Genomic DNA, 14,064 nt, shown 5'->3' with positions numbered 1-14,064 from the left:
CAGAAAAAATTACTGTTTAACATTTTGATGAATATACTTACTTCTGTAGTCTTTTCGCAACCAAACATATTCATAGAAATTTATAATTTTAAAAAGGTGTTGTACTTTATATACTGCTTTGTAACCTTGGCAGTATATTGTAAATATACTACCATGTGAATGAATATGGAATTACCTCATAATTTCAGTGGTTACATTGTATTTATGAATGTGCCATAGTTTAACTGATCTTGCATTTTTGGACATTTAAGTTGTTTCCAGTTTTTCCTTGGTGGTACAGTTAAGAGCTCAGCTGCTAACGAAACGGTTGGCAGTTCGAGTCCACCAGTTGCTCCTCGGAAACCCTGTGGGGCTGTTCTACTCTGTGCTATAGGGTAACTGTGAGTCAGAATTGACTCAATGGCAGTGGTTTATTTTTTTTTACTGGAAAGGATGCTACAGTGAGCATCTCTTACATATGTCTTTATGTATCTGTTTTATTACTTCCTTAGCATAAATTCTTAGAAGTGGGATTAGTGGATCAAAGTGTTTATACTTATTTGAGTTTTTAAAGATATATTTTGCTATTTTTTTCTCCAGAAAGATTTCACTGATTTATATCCAATGCTATTGCGAGTACTAATTTTCCTATGCTCAGTTCAACATTGGGTATCATAAATTCTTAAATCGTTGCCAATTTAATAAGCTAGAAATGGTATCTTTTTTTATTACACTTAGATGATTACAGGGGAACTTGAACATTTTGTTAATATTCATTGGCCATTTGTATTTCTTTTTTAAAGAATCCTTAACCTGTTTGTTAATTGGAATATTTGTCTTTTTCATATTGATTTGTAAGATAATAAGCATATTAATCCTTTGTTATATATGTTGCAAATACTTTTTTCCAGCTTGAATAATGCAGTGATTTGGAATTACACATTTATCAAGGGCAAAGTGCTTATAATGCTAGATCTAGTAATATTCCATTGATTTCTCTCGTTTTAGTGGTATTAGTACCATTTGGATTGATTTTGTAACTTTAAAATACATTTTAGTATCTGGTGTAGTGCATAGGATTTTTTTCTTAGATTTAAACTTCCTAACATTGCTATTGAAGTGTAATTTATGTACAATAAACTATACATATTTAAAATGTACAATTTGGTGAGTTTTAATAAATGCATATACCCATGAAATGACCACTGCAATCAAGTTACCAAACATTCCCATCACCTCCCAAAATTTCCTTATGTCACCTTGCAATCCATCTCTTCTCTGTTCCTGTCCCCAGTCACTGATTTACTTTCTGTCACTATAGATTAGTTTGCATTTTTGTATTATATAAGTGGATTATATATATATCTATGTAAGTGGAATCATGTAGCATGTGCTTTTTTATGTCTGGCTTCTTTCACATGGTATAGTGATTTAGAGATGCATTCATGTTTTTGTGTGTTATCACTAGTTTGTTCCTTTTTATTGCCAAGTAGTATTCCATTGTATGGAAATACCACAAGTAGCTTATCTATTCCCCTGTTGATAGCCGTTTGGATTGTTTACAGTTTTTGGCTGTTACTAATAAAGTTGCTATGAATATTTGTTTACAAGTTTTTGTGTGGACATATATTTTCATTTCTATTGGGCAAATATCTAGGAGGGAATGGCTGGGTCACAAGGTAAGTGTATGGTTAATTTTTTAAAAAAGCTATCTGTTTTCCAAAGCTTAACATTTTACATTTCCCCACCTGGAGCATGTCTTTAAATTTCCTGAGTTATATTATTCACAGAATGACTAATTTGTCTGTCTCTGATAGGCTGTGATTTGGGCAGAACTTTTAGGATGTTTCTGTTGAGTTTTATTGATGTTCTAAAATAAGCACATATTTTTAGCTAGTTTCAGAGTTTTAAGGATGTAGGTATTCCGCATCATAGAGTAGGTTATGGACTCAAAGAATTTCACTTTGTGAATCAATTAAAACTTCTACATTTTGAAATAAACAAAAGTATAATATTATATGTGATTACCTTGGTTTTTTTGTATTTTAATTCTGGCTTCTTACTAGTTATCTTGGACAAATTATTTAACCTCTCTGGGCCTCAGTTTCCTTAACTGTACAATGGGGATAATAATAATAACTATCTTGTAGGATTCTTGTTAGGATATTACTAACCAATTTGCTATGAACGTTTGTGTACAAGTTTTTGTGTGGATGGGAGAAGGCTAGAGTATAGTAAGCATCAATACAATTTACCTATTATTATTATGCTTTGCCTTCTTTAAGAGGAAAAATGAAAATTATAAAGCAGGAGGCTATTTTGGTTAAAGAAATTTGTTCTATTATAATTATAGTTATTTAATTGTACTTAGGTCCATTATGTGCAAGTATTATCCAAAACCCTTTCTTTCATTGTCTGTTTTTGCTTTTTTTTTGGTTGTTTCCCTATTCAGTTGAAATACTCCCAAGGTAGAAAACAGAAAACAGCTATTCCAAAATCTTCCCAGGAGATTTTGGGGCTTGAGTATTTGTGAAATTGTGTTATGCCATAGAAGGAGCGCCAAATTAGGAGTCAGAAAACATGGATAAAAATTCTAGCGTGACAAATCCTTAATCATGCTTCCAGATCTATATAAAATAGAAATGAATATCCGTGAAGTTTCTACCTCCAGGGCTGATAAGAGGATTGAAAATTCCTGCTAATTCTAGTAGAAATAGGCCGACCTCTGTTTTGACTAGAGTCATAGGACATTTAACCTGTAATAATGCTTTGCAACTGCAAATTTCTTAGGGAAATAAGAGGTCAGAATTTACTGTCAGAAATGCCTGAGGTTTAATTCCATCTTTTTGAGAATGCTTTTAACTCTGTAATTAATTCTTCATTTGTCAAATAAGTTTAATTTTTATAGTACTTGAGCCCTGACAAGAGCTCACTTAACATTAGACTCTTTCCTTTTTTAGGCGTGTTTGCAAATTGATCCTGCTGAGAGGATATCTTCTACTGATCTTTTGCATCACGAGTATTTCACTAGGGATGGATTTATTGAAAAGTAAGGATTTTGAGTTCATACAGACTTTTTAGTGTTTGTATTAGAAAATTTTCCTAACGTGAGAATTGCTGCATAGATTGATGCTACCCATTGCCGTTTCATCAATGCTACACAACAGAAAAATTCATTTTGACAAAAACTTACTGAGTTATTGTATCAGATGTTGACTAGGCACATGGTATACCTACAAGGGACATGTATAAAGATTATAATAATAAAAATAATTGCATGCAGCATTTATTACACAGTTACTACGTCCTGGGCAATATGCTAAACTCTTTACATATGTTTTCAATGGTCATCATAAACCAGATATGAGAACATAAACAATCAGTACTTTTTGGGCTTTATTCCCGTTTGGACATCTGACTCAGAATAGTCTGATTTTCCTCTTCCTATTTTTTTTATGGATTCTCTAGGGAGCCCTGGCGCTGCAGTGGTTAAAGCGCCTGGCTGCTAAACGAAAGATGTTGAACCCACCAACCGTTCTTCCTCAGGAAAAAGATGTGGCAGTCTGCTTCCACACAAAGATTTACAGCCTTGGAAACCCTATGGGGCAGTTCTGCTCTGTCCTACTGGTCACTAGGAGTCAGAATCAACTTGATGGCAGTGGGGTTTTTTTGGTTTATAGATTCTCTGATCTAGAGACTATCATATTCAATTTCCAAATGCTTGTTTTCTCTGCTTTATTTATTCTCTGTTGTAGTGCCTGGTATCCTCCTCATCAATTTGAAAGTTCCCTGAAGAGGGGACCATGCCTCTTACAGCCCTTCTGTGTCACACTGTCTATGACATACTCAGCATATAGTATACACTGATAATCTAGATTCACTAATCAGTCATGTTTCTCAAAAACATCATTTCTTATTTGAACTTTGAAAGAAACAGGAAGTTTTAAATTAATTGCAAAATCATTCAGTTGGCCTTCAGACATGGTTAGAGAGATGGACATGAATTTAAAATGTGATGACGTTAAGGTCAGGTATGGAAAAGTCCAGGAACTACCACTGGAGATAGAATAAGATAAGAAAAAAGTCAAAGAAAAGAGAAGTCTGGAGAGTAACTAGAATGTCAGGTATTTCACTCTAAAGAAAAGATGAGAAACTATATTGAAAGTGTTGATGAAAAGTGTCAGTTATTAAATAAATAAGTTGTTGCTTTGTATCAATTCTACATAGATTAAGTTTACTTTTCTTGGGTATTTAGATATTGGGATTTGACTATTATGGGGCAAAAGTATCTTGAGTTCAAGTTATAGGACCATAGAAACTATTTGGAGAGAGAACTTTTCCTTTGATAAGAGGCCTCTTCCTTTTATGGACCTCCTGCAATGCAAGAGAACTTTAACAGAAGTGTTTTACTTGTTTCATTCAGGCAGCTAGCTAGTCATACTGGTTCTTTCCCTGTACAATACTGGGAAGAGGTGCTTTTTTAATTGTGAGCCATGTGAATGTATTTTTCTATTGAGAAAGAAGGAAAACCAAACTAAAACTAAAACAAAAAACCTCCCTTCAATATTGACGTATTCTGTTACATTTTGTATGAAAATATTTCTGTAGAGTAAGAATTCAGAAACTTAGTAGTTCATTTTTTAAGTCTTGTTACTTTAAAGAAGCACAAAAAGGGCAAAGTGATCTGAGTCTTGAGAAGGATGGTGTATTTACCAAAATTAAAAGTGATAACTTATTGAGTAAAGTTCACATTACAAAAGGAATCTAATCCATATACATCTATTTTGTATAAGTTTTATATAATAAATTCCCACGGTAAAATTTTTGAAAGGTATATCTTTACCAAGAAGCAATTTGGATTAGGTAAATATTGTGACATCTGTTGGCATGTATTATGTGGTGATTTCTTTATGCTGTAACTAAAATTAATTTACATCGATCAAATGGTTCATTACAGATAAATTATATAAATAAAAGGGTTATTTGTTGATGATTTTTATTTTATCAGATTCATACCAGAACTGAGAGCTAAATTATTACAAGAAGCAAAAGTCAATTCATTTATAAAGCCAAAAGAGAATTCTAAAGAAAATGAACTTAAGAAAGATGAAAGAAAACCAATTTATAGCAATATGCTGCTAAATAGTTCAGTTTTAGGAAAGGTAAGAATTTTAGTTTTCTTTTCAGTCAATATAACTGTATTTATAATTAGCATTTTAGTAACAAAAATAACTGTTTTCATCACTCAGATTTTGGATGTATCTATTCTAGGAAATAGAAAAAAAGCCCAAGGAGATTAAAGTCAGAATTATTAAAGTCAAAGGAGGAAAAGGAGATAATGCAGAATCAAAAAAGATAGACTATGAAGGCGGACATTGTCAACAGAATGCAATTGAAAATGCTCATGCTGTGTCTCAAGATAAGAAACCTGTAATCATTGAACCTCCAAACCCTGTCAACCCCAGCATTAGTTCTAATGGCATGAAAGAAGAATCACATGCTGGGGGTTGTATGACAATGCCACCCATCAATCTAACTAGCAATAATTTGATGGCTGCAAATCCTAATTCAAATCTCACCCACTCCAATCCAAGGTGAGCTGTAACAGGAAGAAGAGGCAATATGAAATGGACCTAAGTAATGAAAAGTTCCTGTATAATGGTATTTCAAAGGATCAAGTTCATAAACTGAACTTGAAGGTATATTGAAAGTATAATTATAAAAAGGGCCATTTACTGGATGGTTCTTATGTGTGCTATTGAAGAAACCAACTTTTCTTGCCTATATACATGTTTAATTTTTGCTAATGCTTATTGGAAAAACCTCTTTTTTTTTAAGATCCTCAGAAAAGTTTCTTCCCTTTTGAAGAAGAAAAAGTTGGTATGACCTAAGTTCTGTTATTGATGTGCCTTGGTATAACAAAATAAGCTTTACTTCTGTATCACAGACAATTCTTTAAATGGAGAAAGGGTAGTTGAAAATAATCTTTTGTAGTCAAATAACCTTTCAAGGTCAAATATTTTGGGAGAAAAACAGCATATTGGTCAAGTTTTAAATTTAGCTGCTAATATAGATTGAGAGATGGTACCATGAATCTGGTTAATCACCGGCAGTCTAATGAACAGTGAGGGTCTGTCTAGGTAGTCTTCAGGACCTGTTCTAAATTTAGGGAGACTACTATAAATCTGTTCCTGGGTGGTCCAGAGGATAAGGCACTTGGCTGCTAACCAAAAGGTTGGTGGTTTGAGTCCACCCAGAGGTGCCTCAGAAGAAAGGCATGGCCATCTACTTCTAAAAAAATCAGTCGCTGATGTGTGGGGTGTTAAAAGCTAGTGAGTGGCCATTTAAGATGCATCAATTGGTTCCAACCCACCTAGAGGAAAGGAGAATGAAAAACACCAAAGACACAAGGAAAATATTAGCACAAGAGACAAAAAGGGCCACATAAACCAGAGACTGCGTCAGCCTGAAATCAGAAGAACTAGATGGTGCCCATCTACCACCAATGACCACCCTGACAGGGAATACAACAGAGAATCCCTGATGGAGTAGGAGAAAAGTGGGGTGCGGAATGCAAATTCATGTAAAAAGACAGTCTGACTGAGACTACAGGAACCCCAGAAGACACAGGCCCCAGACTCTCTGTTAACCCAGAACTAAAGCCATTCCCAAAGCCAACTCTTCAGACAAAGATTAGACTGGACTATAAGACATAAAATGATACTTGTGAAGAGTGTGCTCATTAGTTCAAGCAGATACACGAGCCTAAATGGGCAGCTCCTGTCTGGAGGCAAGATGAGAAGGCAGAAAGGGATAGGAGCTGGTTGAATGGACATGGGAAATCTGGGGTGGAAAGGGGTAGTGTGCTGTCATATTACAGGGATAGCAACTAGGGTCACATAACAATGTGTGTATACATTTTTGTAAAAGAAACTAACTTGAGGTGTAAACTTTGACCTAAAGTACAGTATTAAAAAAAAAGGGGGCAAAAAGAAAAAACCAGCACCAACAAAAAATCAGCTACTGAAAACCCTATAGACCACAGTTCTACTCCGACACATTAGGGGTCACCATGAGTCTTTATCAACTTGATGGTAACTGTTTTTTGTTGTCATTTGTTTATTTATTGTGAATCTGCTTTGGTGATTCAGTGGTAGAATTCTCACTTTCCATTTGGGATACCTGGGTTCAGCTCCTAGTTCATCTCATGTGCAGCCACCACCTGTCTTTCATTCGAAGCTTGAGTATTGCTATGATGTTGAACAGCTTCTAGTAAAGCTTCCAGACTCTGACAGACCAGGAAGAAAGGGCTAGAGATCTGCTTCTGGAAATCAGCCAGTGAAAACCTTATGGGTTATAATTGTCCAGTCTATAACCAATCGTGGGGCTGGTACAAGACCAGGCAAATTTTTGTTCAGTTGTGTATGGGGCTGCTCAATGTAGCTATCAATGTCTAGGCGATGGATGTAGACTTTAGGTTCATTAGTCCAAGCAGATCCCAGCAGACTGGTTTGGGCTATATGTTATAAAGCTTAGTGGACTGCAGAGGTGGGCAAATGGATATGTGTGTGTCAGTCCAAAGGTACAGCAGACTACAGACAGCAAAAAGTCCAGTTGTTCTTGAGGTGACCCTAACACCGTGGTTCCAGTAATGGTGGTTGTAAGCTAGCCTTGGACAGCAAGCTCAGAAATTCAGAAACCTATAGAGGGGACCAAGTAACCCAACAGACCCCAGAGCATGGTTGCCACCACTGATGTTAGCTGTAAGTTAACTGCTCTCTGCCCTCTTATCACCTCTCTGGTCAGAGCAATTGGTGCTTGAGGACTGATGATTGCATTTTGGTAGTCAGTATTCAAACAGTAAATTTCCGTGATGGAAGCTGAAACAAAGTACTTCTGAGGAATTCTAATGCTTTCCCATTTGTTTTAAAATAATAGGTTAACTGAAAAAGCAAAAAAGAGACGGACTTCTTCACAGTCTACTGGACACATTATGTCTAATAGCAGGCAAGAGGATACAGGTCCCACTCAAGTAAGGCAAGAAGCTAGGCATTAAAATACAGCTTCTTTCAATGTTATCCCTGCCCCCTTTTTCCTTTTCTCTATCTTTGGGGCTCTAACCCTTTAAAAAATCTGCTTTTAGTTTCTTTTTTTTTTCTTCCTGAGATGGAACTAGTTCTTTATTTCCTTAGTGCTTCCACAAGTGTAGTTAATTTTCTATACACAAGAATATAGTGCTTGTGTATTTAATATCTGATGTGGGCAGAGTAAGATTTCCACCTTGAAAAGTGGTTTTTTACTTCCTAAAAATATTTTTACTATCTTTCTTTATACATTAAAAGCAATTGCTCAATAGACACAACTTACCTATTTTTCACTAGAAAAAAAGATAAGTATAGTTCATCCCCCATTTTTTTAACATAAGAAATTGTTTTTTCAAAATTGAAATGATTAGTATAGTATAATTTATAATAATACAATATTGAAGAAGACACAAACTCATTTATAGCAGGTGACTGATTAAGTACATTAGAGTACACCCATTCAGTGGGATACTATACATTACATTCTGGAAGAGTGTTTATTGACCTAGGAGAGTTTATAATCTGTTGCCAAATGAGCAAAAACAGGGTAATACAAGAGATTATTCAGAATGCTGAGTTCACCAGTGTCTTAGTCATCTAGTGCTGCCATAACAGGTGGATGGCTTTAACGAAGACAAATTTATTTTCTCACAGTCTAGGAGGTTACAAGTCTGAATTCAGGGTGTCAGCTCCAGGGGAAGGCTTTCTCTCTCTGTTGGCTCTGGAGGAAGGTCCTTGTCATCAGTCTTCCCCTGGTCAAGGAGCTTCTCAGGCGCAGGGACCCTGTGTCCAAAGGATGCGCTCTGATCCTGGTGCTGCTTTCTTGGTAGTATGAGGTCCTCAACTCTGCTTGCTTTCCTTTTCTCTTGAGAGATACCAGGGAAACTCTATTTACTTTGGATCAGGGAGGTGACCTGAGTAAGGGTGGTGTTACAACCCCACCCTAATCCTCTCAACATGAAATTACAATCACAGAATGGAGGATAACCACACAATACTGGGAATCATGGCCTAACCAACTTGACACACACATTTTTGGGGGTACATAATATAATTCAATCCATGACAAGTAGTTTTTTTCCCTGGTGTTTTCCCAGTGTCCTTCATTGAGCACATTATTTAGTAATTAGAGATATAAGTTATAAATAAAACTAACTGAAGTAATTTGTCCAAAGTCAAAATGCAGTAGATAGTATTAAAAATAAAAGTTTAGATTGTGGTTCTCATGATCAAGACTATTATTCTCAGAACATTAAATATGCTAAAAAGTTTGGTTTATTAAACTTCTTGGAGTTGAATCTGTTTATGTATATGTTTAATGGTATTCTATTCTACTTCTTAATTATTAAAATAGCCTTGTGAGATAGGCATTTTTGTGCCTCTCTTATACTATCTAAACAGCTAGAAAGTCTGGACTTACTATTCTATAAATAGTTATACCTATTACTTCAAACTAACTCTTTTTGTTTGTTTGTTTAGAGTCAAACAGAGAAGGGTGTATTTAATGAGCGAACAGGTCAAAGTGACCAAATGGCAAATGGGAACAAAAGGAAGCTGAGTTTTCCCAGATCAGACAGGAAAGAATTCCACTTCCCAGAATTGCCTTTCACAATACAGCCAAAGGAGATGAAAGGAGTGGAAGGTACACATTTGTTGCATGGCTTTGCATATCTCCAGATGGCACCATTACCAGAGCTTTTTTGTACTATAACTTATATTTTATAGTATGATTTAGGTAAAAAATAGTCAGTTGCTGAGACAGGCATTTTCTGTAAATTGCTGTTGAGATTCTTTCCCCCATCCCAATACTTCAGGAAGGGATAAAATTTAAAAGAAAAAATTTTAAAGAGTGGTTAAGAAAGCTTTAGTTGGTAAACTTTTCATTAGCTCAGTGTTGTTGAGATGTTAGAACAGCATTTGAGGAAGTGGGTTTGGTTCAGTATGTGACCTGGAACTTCCTATGTTTCTCCATGCTTATGTGCCCCGATAGTGGCAGGAACGTTATATGTGCTTCAGGCATCCAAGGATTTAGTAGATTAAGATTTGTAACAGGCACTGAGTTCTTAAAATCAAACTCCTGTTTTTGCATGGAGTAACAGTTCTTGTTTCTTTGAAGAACAGTGACACCTTGTGAAAAGTGAATATAATAGCAAGATCAAGAGGGCTAATCTGATACTGAGAATGAAAAAAATTTAAATGTTTTCTGTTAATACTTGGTAGACTGTAAACGTTTCATCATTAGTACTCATGATTTGTTCAATTTCTTTGTAATAAATCAAGAAACTGACTTTTGTGGATATCAGAATTTCTATTTGAAACTAAAAGGAAAATAAAATTTCAAGGTAGGAATAACAAGTTGCCATTGTTCTATATATTTTTGCAAAAGTTAAACAAGTAAAAGTGCAGAAGAGGGAGCCAAAGAAAACAGATTCATCTAAAATACCAACTTTACTTAACGTGGATCAAAATCAAGAAAAACAAGAGGTAAAACGTTTTTTGTTGTGGTTTATTGCCTTTACTAAGGAATTCTGTTTAGAGCCCTTGACTATGAATTTAGCTATTACTATTTGAAAGTTATATATAAAAAAAAAATTTCTATAATCTTTGAACTCTAGAAATAGATCTATAGTTTCCTAGAATTACCAATTACTAAAACTTTTTTTGTATAATGAATACCAGCCCTTATTTGAATGTTGCATGATTAGAATACACAGTACCCAGGGAAAGTATAATCTGTGTTGTGTGTATTGCCAAGCATTGGAACGTTAAACATGTTAGATGAAGTGAATAATGATATAAACATATAATTATACTGGTCATGAGCATGCATATATATGTGCTCTTCCTTAACTTTTTCTTTTCAATATATTCCCCAGCTCTGCTATCCACCTACAGTCCTATTTTTACAGATTTGCTCCCAGCTAGTTACCAGGTAATCTTGTTGAAGTGTCCCCAGCCCCCACTCACTAGAGTGGTTCTTGAATTCTCTATGGAAGCCTTGAAACCATCAATATTCAAATGAATACTCTCTGAAGGTACTATTTTAAGGGAAGAAGATTGTACTGAGCATCCACTGAGTTAAATCATGTACATAGCCCCCTATTCTGCATTCTTGTGAGGTCATCTCTATATGTGATTTATCAGCTTTATTATCTCAGTGTCTTTTTTTAAAAAATTGATTATGTATTCTATTCAAGATAAAATTAGCACATACCTAAAGGAAATTTGAAGAAATTAGAAAAACAGTTATAACTTTTATCTGAAACTATGTAGGAAGGCATTTTACCTAAGGCTATTCAATCTTTGGAAACGCTGGTAGCATAGTGATTAAGTGCTATGGCTGCTAACTAAAAGGTCGGCAGTTCGAATCTGCCAGGCGCTCCTCGGAAACTCTAAGGGGCAGTTCTACTCTGTCCTATAGGGTTGCTATGAGTCGGAATCGACTTCATGGCAGTGGGTTTGGTTTTTTTTTTTGGTATTCAGTCTTTACAACGTTCAGATAAAAGGGTTGTCAGACACTGTTAGATGTATTCCCACTGGGACATTTAGGGCAATGACTTAGTCTCAGCATGGAACTTGTTAACTTCACAATCCAATATGCAGAAAAATTTTATTGTAGAACAAGAAAGCCATTCTTGGTTATCTTCTACTTCATTATAAAAAGTAATAAGGTTGTTTTAAATTTTTAAACTTGGAAAACTGGTGGTGCAGTGGTTAAGAGCTACGGCTACTAACCGTTGGCAGTTCAAATCCACCAGGTGCTCTTTGGAAACCCTATGGGGCAGTTCTACTGTGTCCTATAGGGTCGCTATGAGTTCAAACTTAGGTGAGTTATTTGTGTCACTGCATGTTGTGTAGCACGCCATTTGCTCACTTCTGAATGACTGGGTGAGTGAGGGCTCCTGAGTTTGGGCAGACTAGTAGTGTGCTGCCTGTGTTTATATCCCTCTGTCCTATGAGAGCAACGGGCAACTCAAATTATCTTCCAACGCAGGAAAAAAGGAAATCATACAACGGTTCTGCCATTTTTAGGGTAATAAATAGTATGGGAAAGCTGCTTTTTGCTCATATGATGTAGAACTCCAGAAAAGATGACCTTTTTAAAAATGACCTCGGAACAAGTCATAGTTGTTACGAATAACTAGAAGTCATTGATAAGTGATAATTGGTTGTAGTTTATTTGTACTTCTCATTCCAGTGCAGTTCCTGACAAGTGACTAAAATTGTATATAAGGCTAGACCAAGCACTTTTAATAAATTATTGTCAGAATTAAGAAAATTTCCTAAATTTTGAGTCTGTTATTTTAGATCACAAGAGAATATGACGTATTTTTAAACCATAAGATAGGGAATGGTAACTTATTTGTTCTATTCTTGGCTTTGCCGTTGACTTGTTTTTTGAATTAACCAGATCCAGGCACTTCCAATTGTGCATTAAACCCTTTCAGGCAACGTAAATGTGTATTAAAACAGTGCACACATGCATTGAATAGGCTCCATGACCAAGAGAAACCCTAAATTACTGTCAGTGAGTGACTTAGGCAAGAGAGAAAAGAGCCCATACTAATTGCCACCTTCAGTTCTGTTTGATGATGATAATAAAGAGGAATACTTTGCTAAACAGTCTCCATGTAGCTTATGAAATAACCACCAGGTGCAAAGTACAAGTACTTATCTGTGGCTGTATTTCCTTAGCCAGAGACTCACCATTTCCTCAATTAAGGTCCTGTTTCTATTTACTTTTTAGAATACAGGAAATGCACAAACTGAAAGGAAGAAGAACCTGCCAGATGTAGAGTAGAAAATGCAGCAGCCGAAAATTCAGGGAATCCCAGAATCACTGTATGGTTAAAAAAAAAATCCTTTTTTTATTGATGTTACATACACAAAAATGCTGACTAGAGAATTCTACAGATACACCGTAAATCCTTGTAGTCATGTGCATATTGACCTAAATTTATTTTTAAATTTATTAACCTTTATTCATATTTTCTTAATTTGAGCATAAATTTATAAAAACTGCCTGACTGGTGCATCCTAATAAAACTTCAGCTTACACTAAGTCATGTAATTTTATTTTCTGATCTATTCGCTCAGTCATGTTTGATTAGTAGTCATTCTTAGCTTTGGTTCAGAACCTTATTATTAGAGAAAGAAAAGTTTCTAAATGTGTAATTAAATGAGACCCCAGGATCTGGGAGCCCCAGACATTGCTGAGCAAACAAATACAGTTGATTAGCATGAAACGTGGATCTGGTTCCACCTGTGAACATTCTGGAACAGCATTTGAACATATCATGAAGATTTTTTAAGGGATGGGAATTGAGCAAAGCATTGAAGCAAATCTTTTGACTTGAGCATGTTTGTCATTTAGTTGTTTACGTATGATTTAACATTAATACAATCAAGGTTTTGACAGCATATGTTTTTGTCCTCATCCCTGGGTCTTACTAGCTTGATTTCTAATTTTAGGGTGGAGATGGCCATTGTGAGGGGAAGAATTTGAAGAGGAACAGATTTTTTTTCTGGTAGAGTCTTTTCTTTTAAATAATCTTAAAAAAAAAAAAAAACAAATTGGCAACTCTTCCGTTTTTATTTTACATAGAAATGTAACGTGAGCTGTTAAGACAGCCGTCCATCTGTATTAGCATCATCCAGCTTTTTGTTTTGTTATTAGCAAAACATTCATGTTTTCTTTTTTCATTTTTCCATCTAAGAACTCTGTTGATGTGATGTTTGATTTGGAATTAAAAAATCATCTCCTCTCTGTCTGCTTCTTTACTTGCCATGATGGTGACATATTCTGTCACATGACACAAACCGAACTCGCACTGATTTCTGTCCTCTGATAGACACATAAAGGTCCCTGGGTGGTGCAAACAATTTGCTCTAGGCTACTAACCGAAAGGCTGGTGGTTCGAATCTACCCAGCAGCACTGCAGAAGAGGGGTCTGGCAATCTGCTTCAAAAAGATTAAGAGCTGAGAAAACCCTGGGGAGCA

At 35.4% G+C, this 14,064-nt stretch overlaps 1 protein-coding gene across 5 annotated transcripts in view; it reads left to right on the top strand.

Moving 5' to 3' along the window:
* The window catches only part of CDKL3 (cyclin dependent kinase like 3), a 48,739-nt gene extending 35,094 nt beyond the window's left edge, over nucleotides 1-13,645 (top strand). For 4 of the 5 annotated variants that reach the window (XM_049873654.1, XM_049873658.1, XM_049873657.1 and 1 more), the window contains exons 7-13: nucleotides 2,940-3,028; nucleotides 4,988-5,141; nucleotides 5,251-5,573; nucleotides 7,918-8,011; nucleotides 9,543-9,705; nucleotides 10,450-10,547; nucleotides 13,536-13,645. In XM_049873654.1, coding sequence (XP_049729611.1) covers nucleotides 2,940-3,028; nucleotides 4,988-5,141; nucleotides 5,251-5,573; nucleotides 7,918-8,011; nucleotides 9,543-9,705; nucleotides 10,450-10,547; nucleotides 13,536-13,595 — 981 coding nt within the window. In that variant the 3' untranslated portion in view covers nucleotides 13,596-13,645. Of the gene's footprint in view, nucleotides 1-2,939; nucleotides 3,029-4,987; nucleotides 5,142-5,250; nucleotides 5,574-7,917; nucleotides 8,012-9,542; nucleotides 9,706-10,449; nucleotides 10,548-12,810; nucleotides 13,180-13,535 lie in introns of those variants that run through there. The other variant, XM_049873659.1, reaches the window with a different exon arrangement.
* Nucleotides 13,646-14,064: the final 419 nt, after the last annotated feature.

Source organism: Elephas maximus, chromosome 2 (genome assembly GCF_024166365.1).
Source record: "Elephas maximus indicus isolate mEleMax1 chromosome 2, mEleMax1 primary haplotype, whole genome shotgun sequence".
NCBI lineage: Eukaryota > Metazoa > Chordata > Mammalia > Proboscidea > Elephantidae > Elephas > Elephas maximus.
Note: the sequence above shows the minus strand (reverse complement) of the source record. Positions and strands in the feature narration are given on the sequence as shown.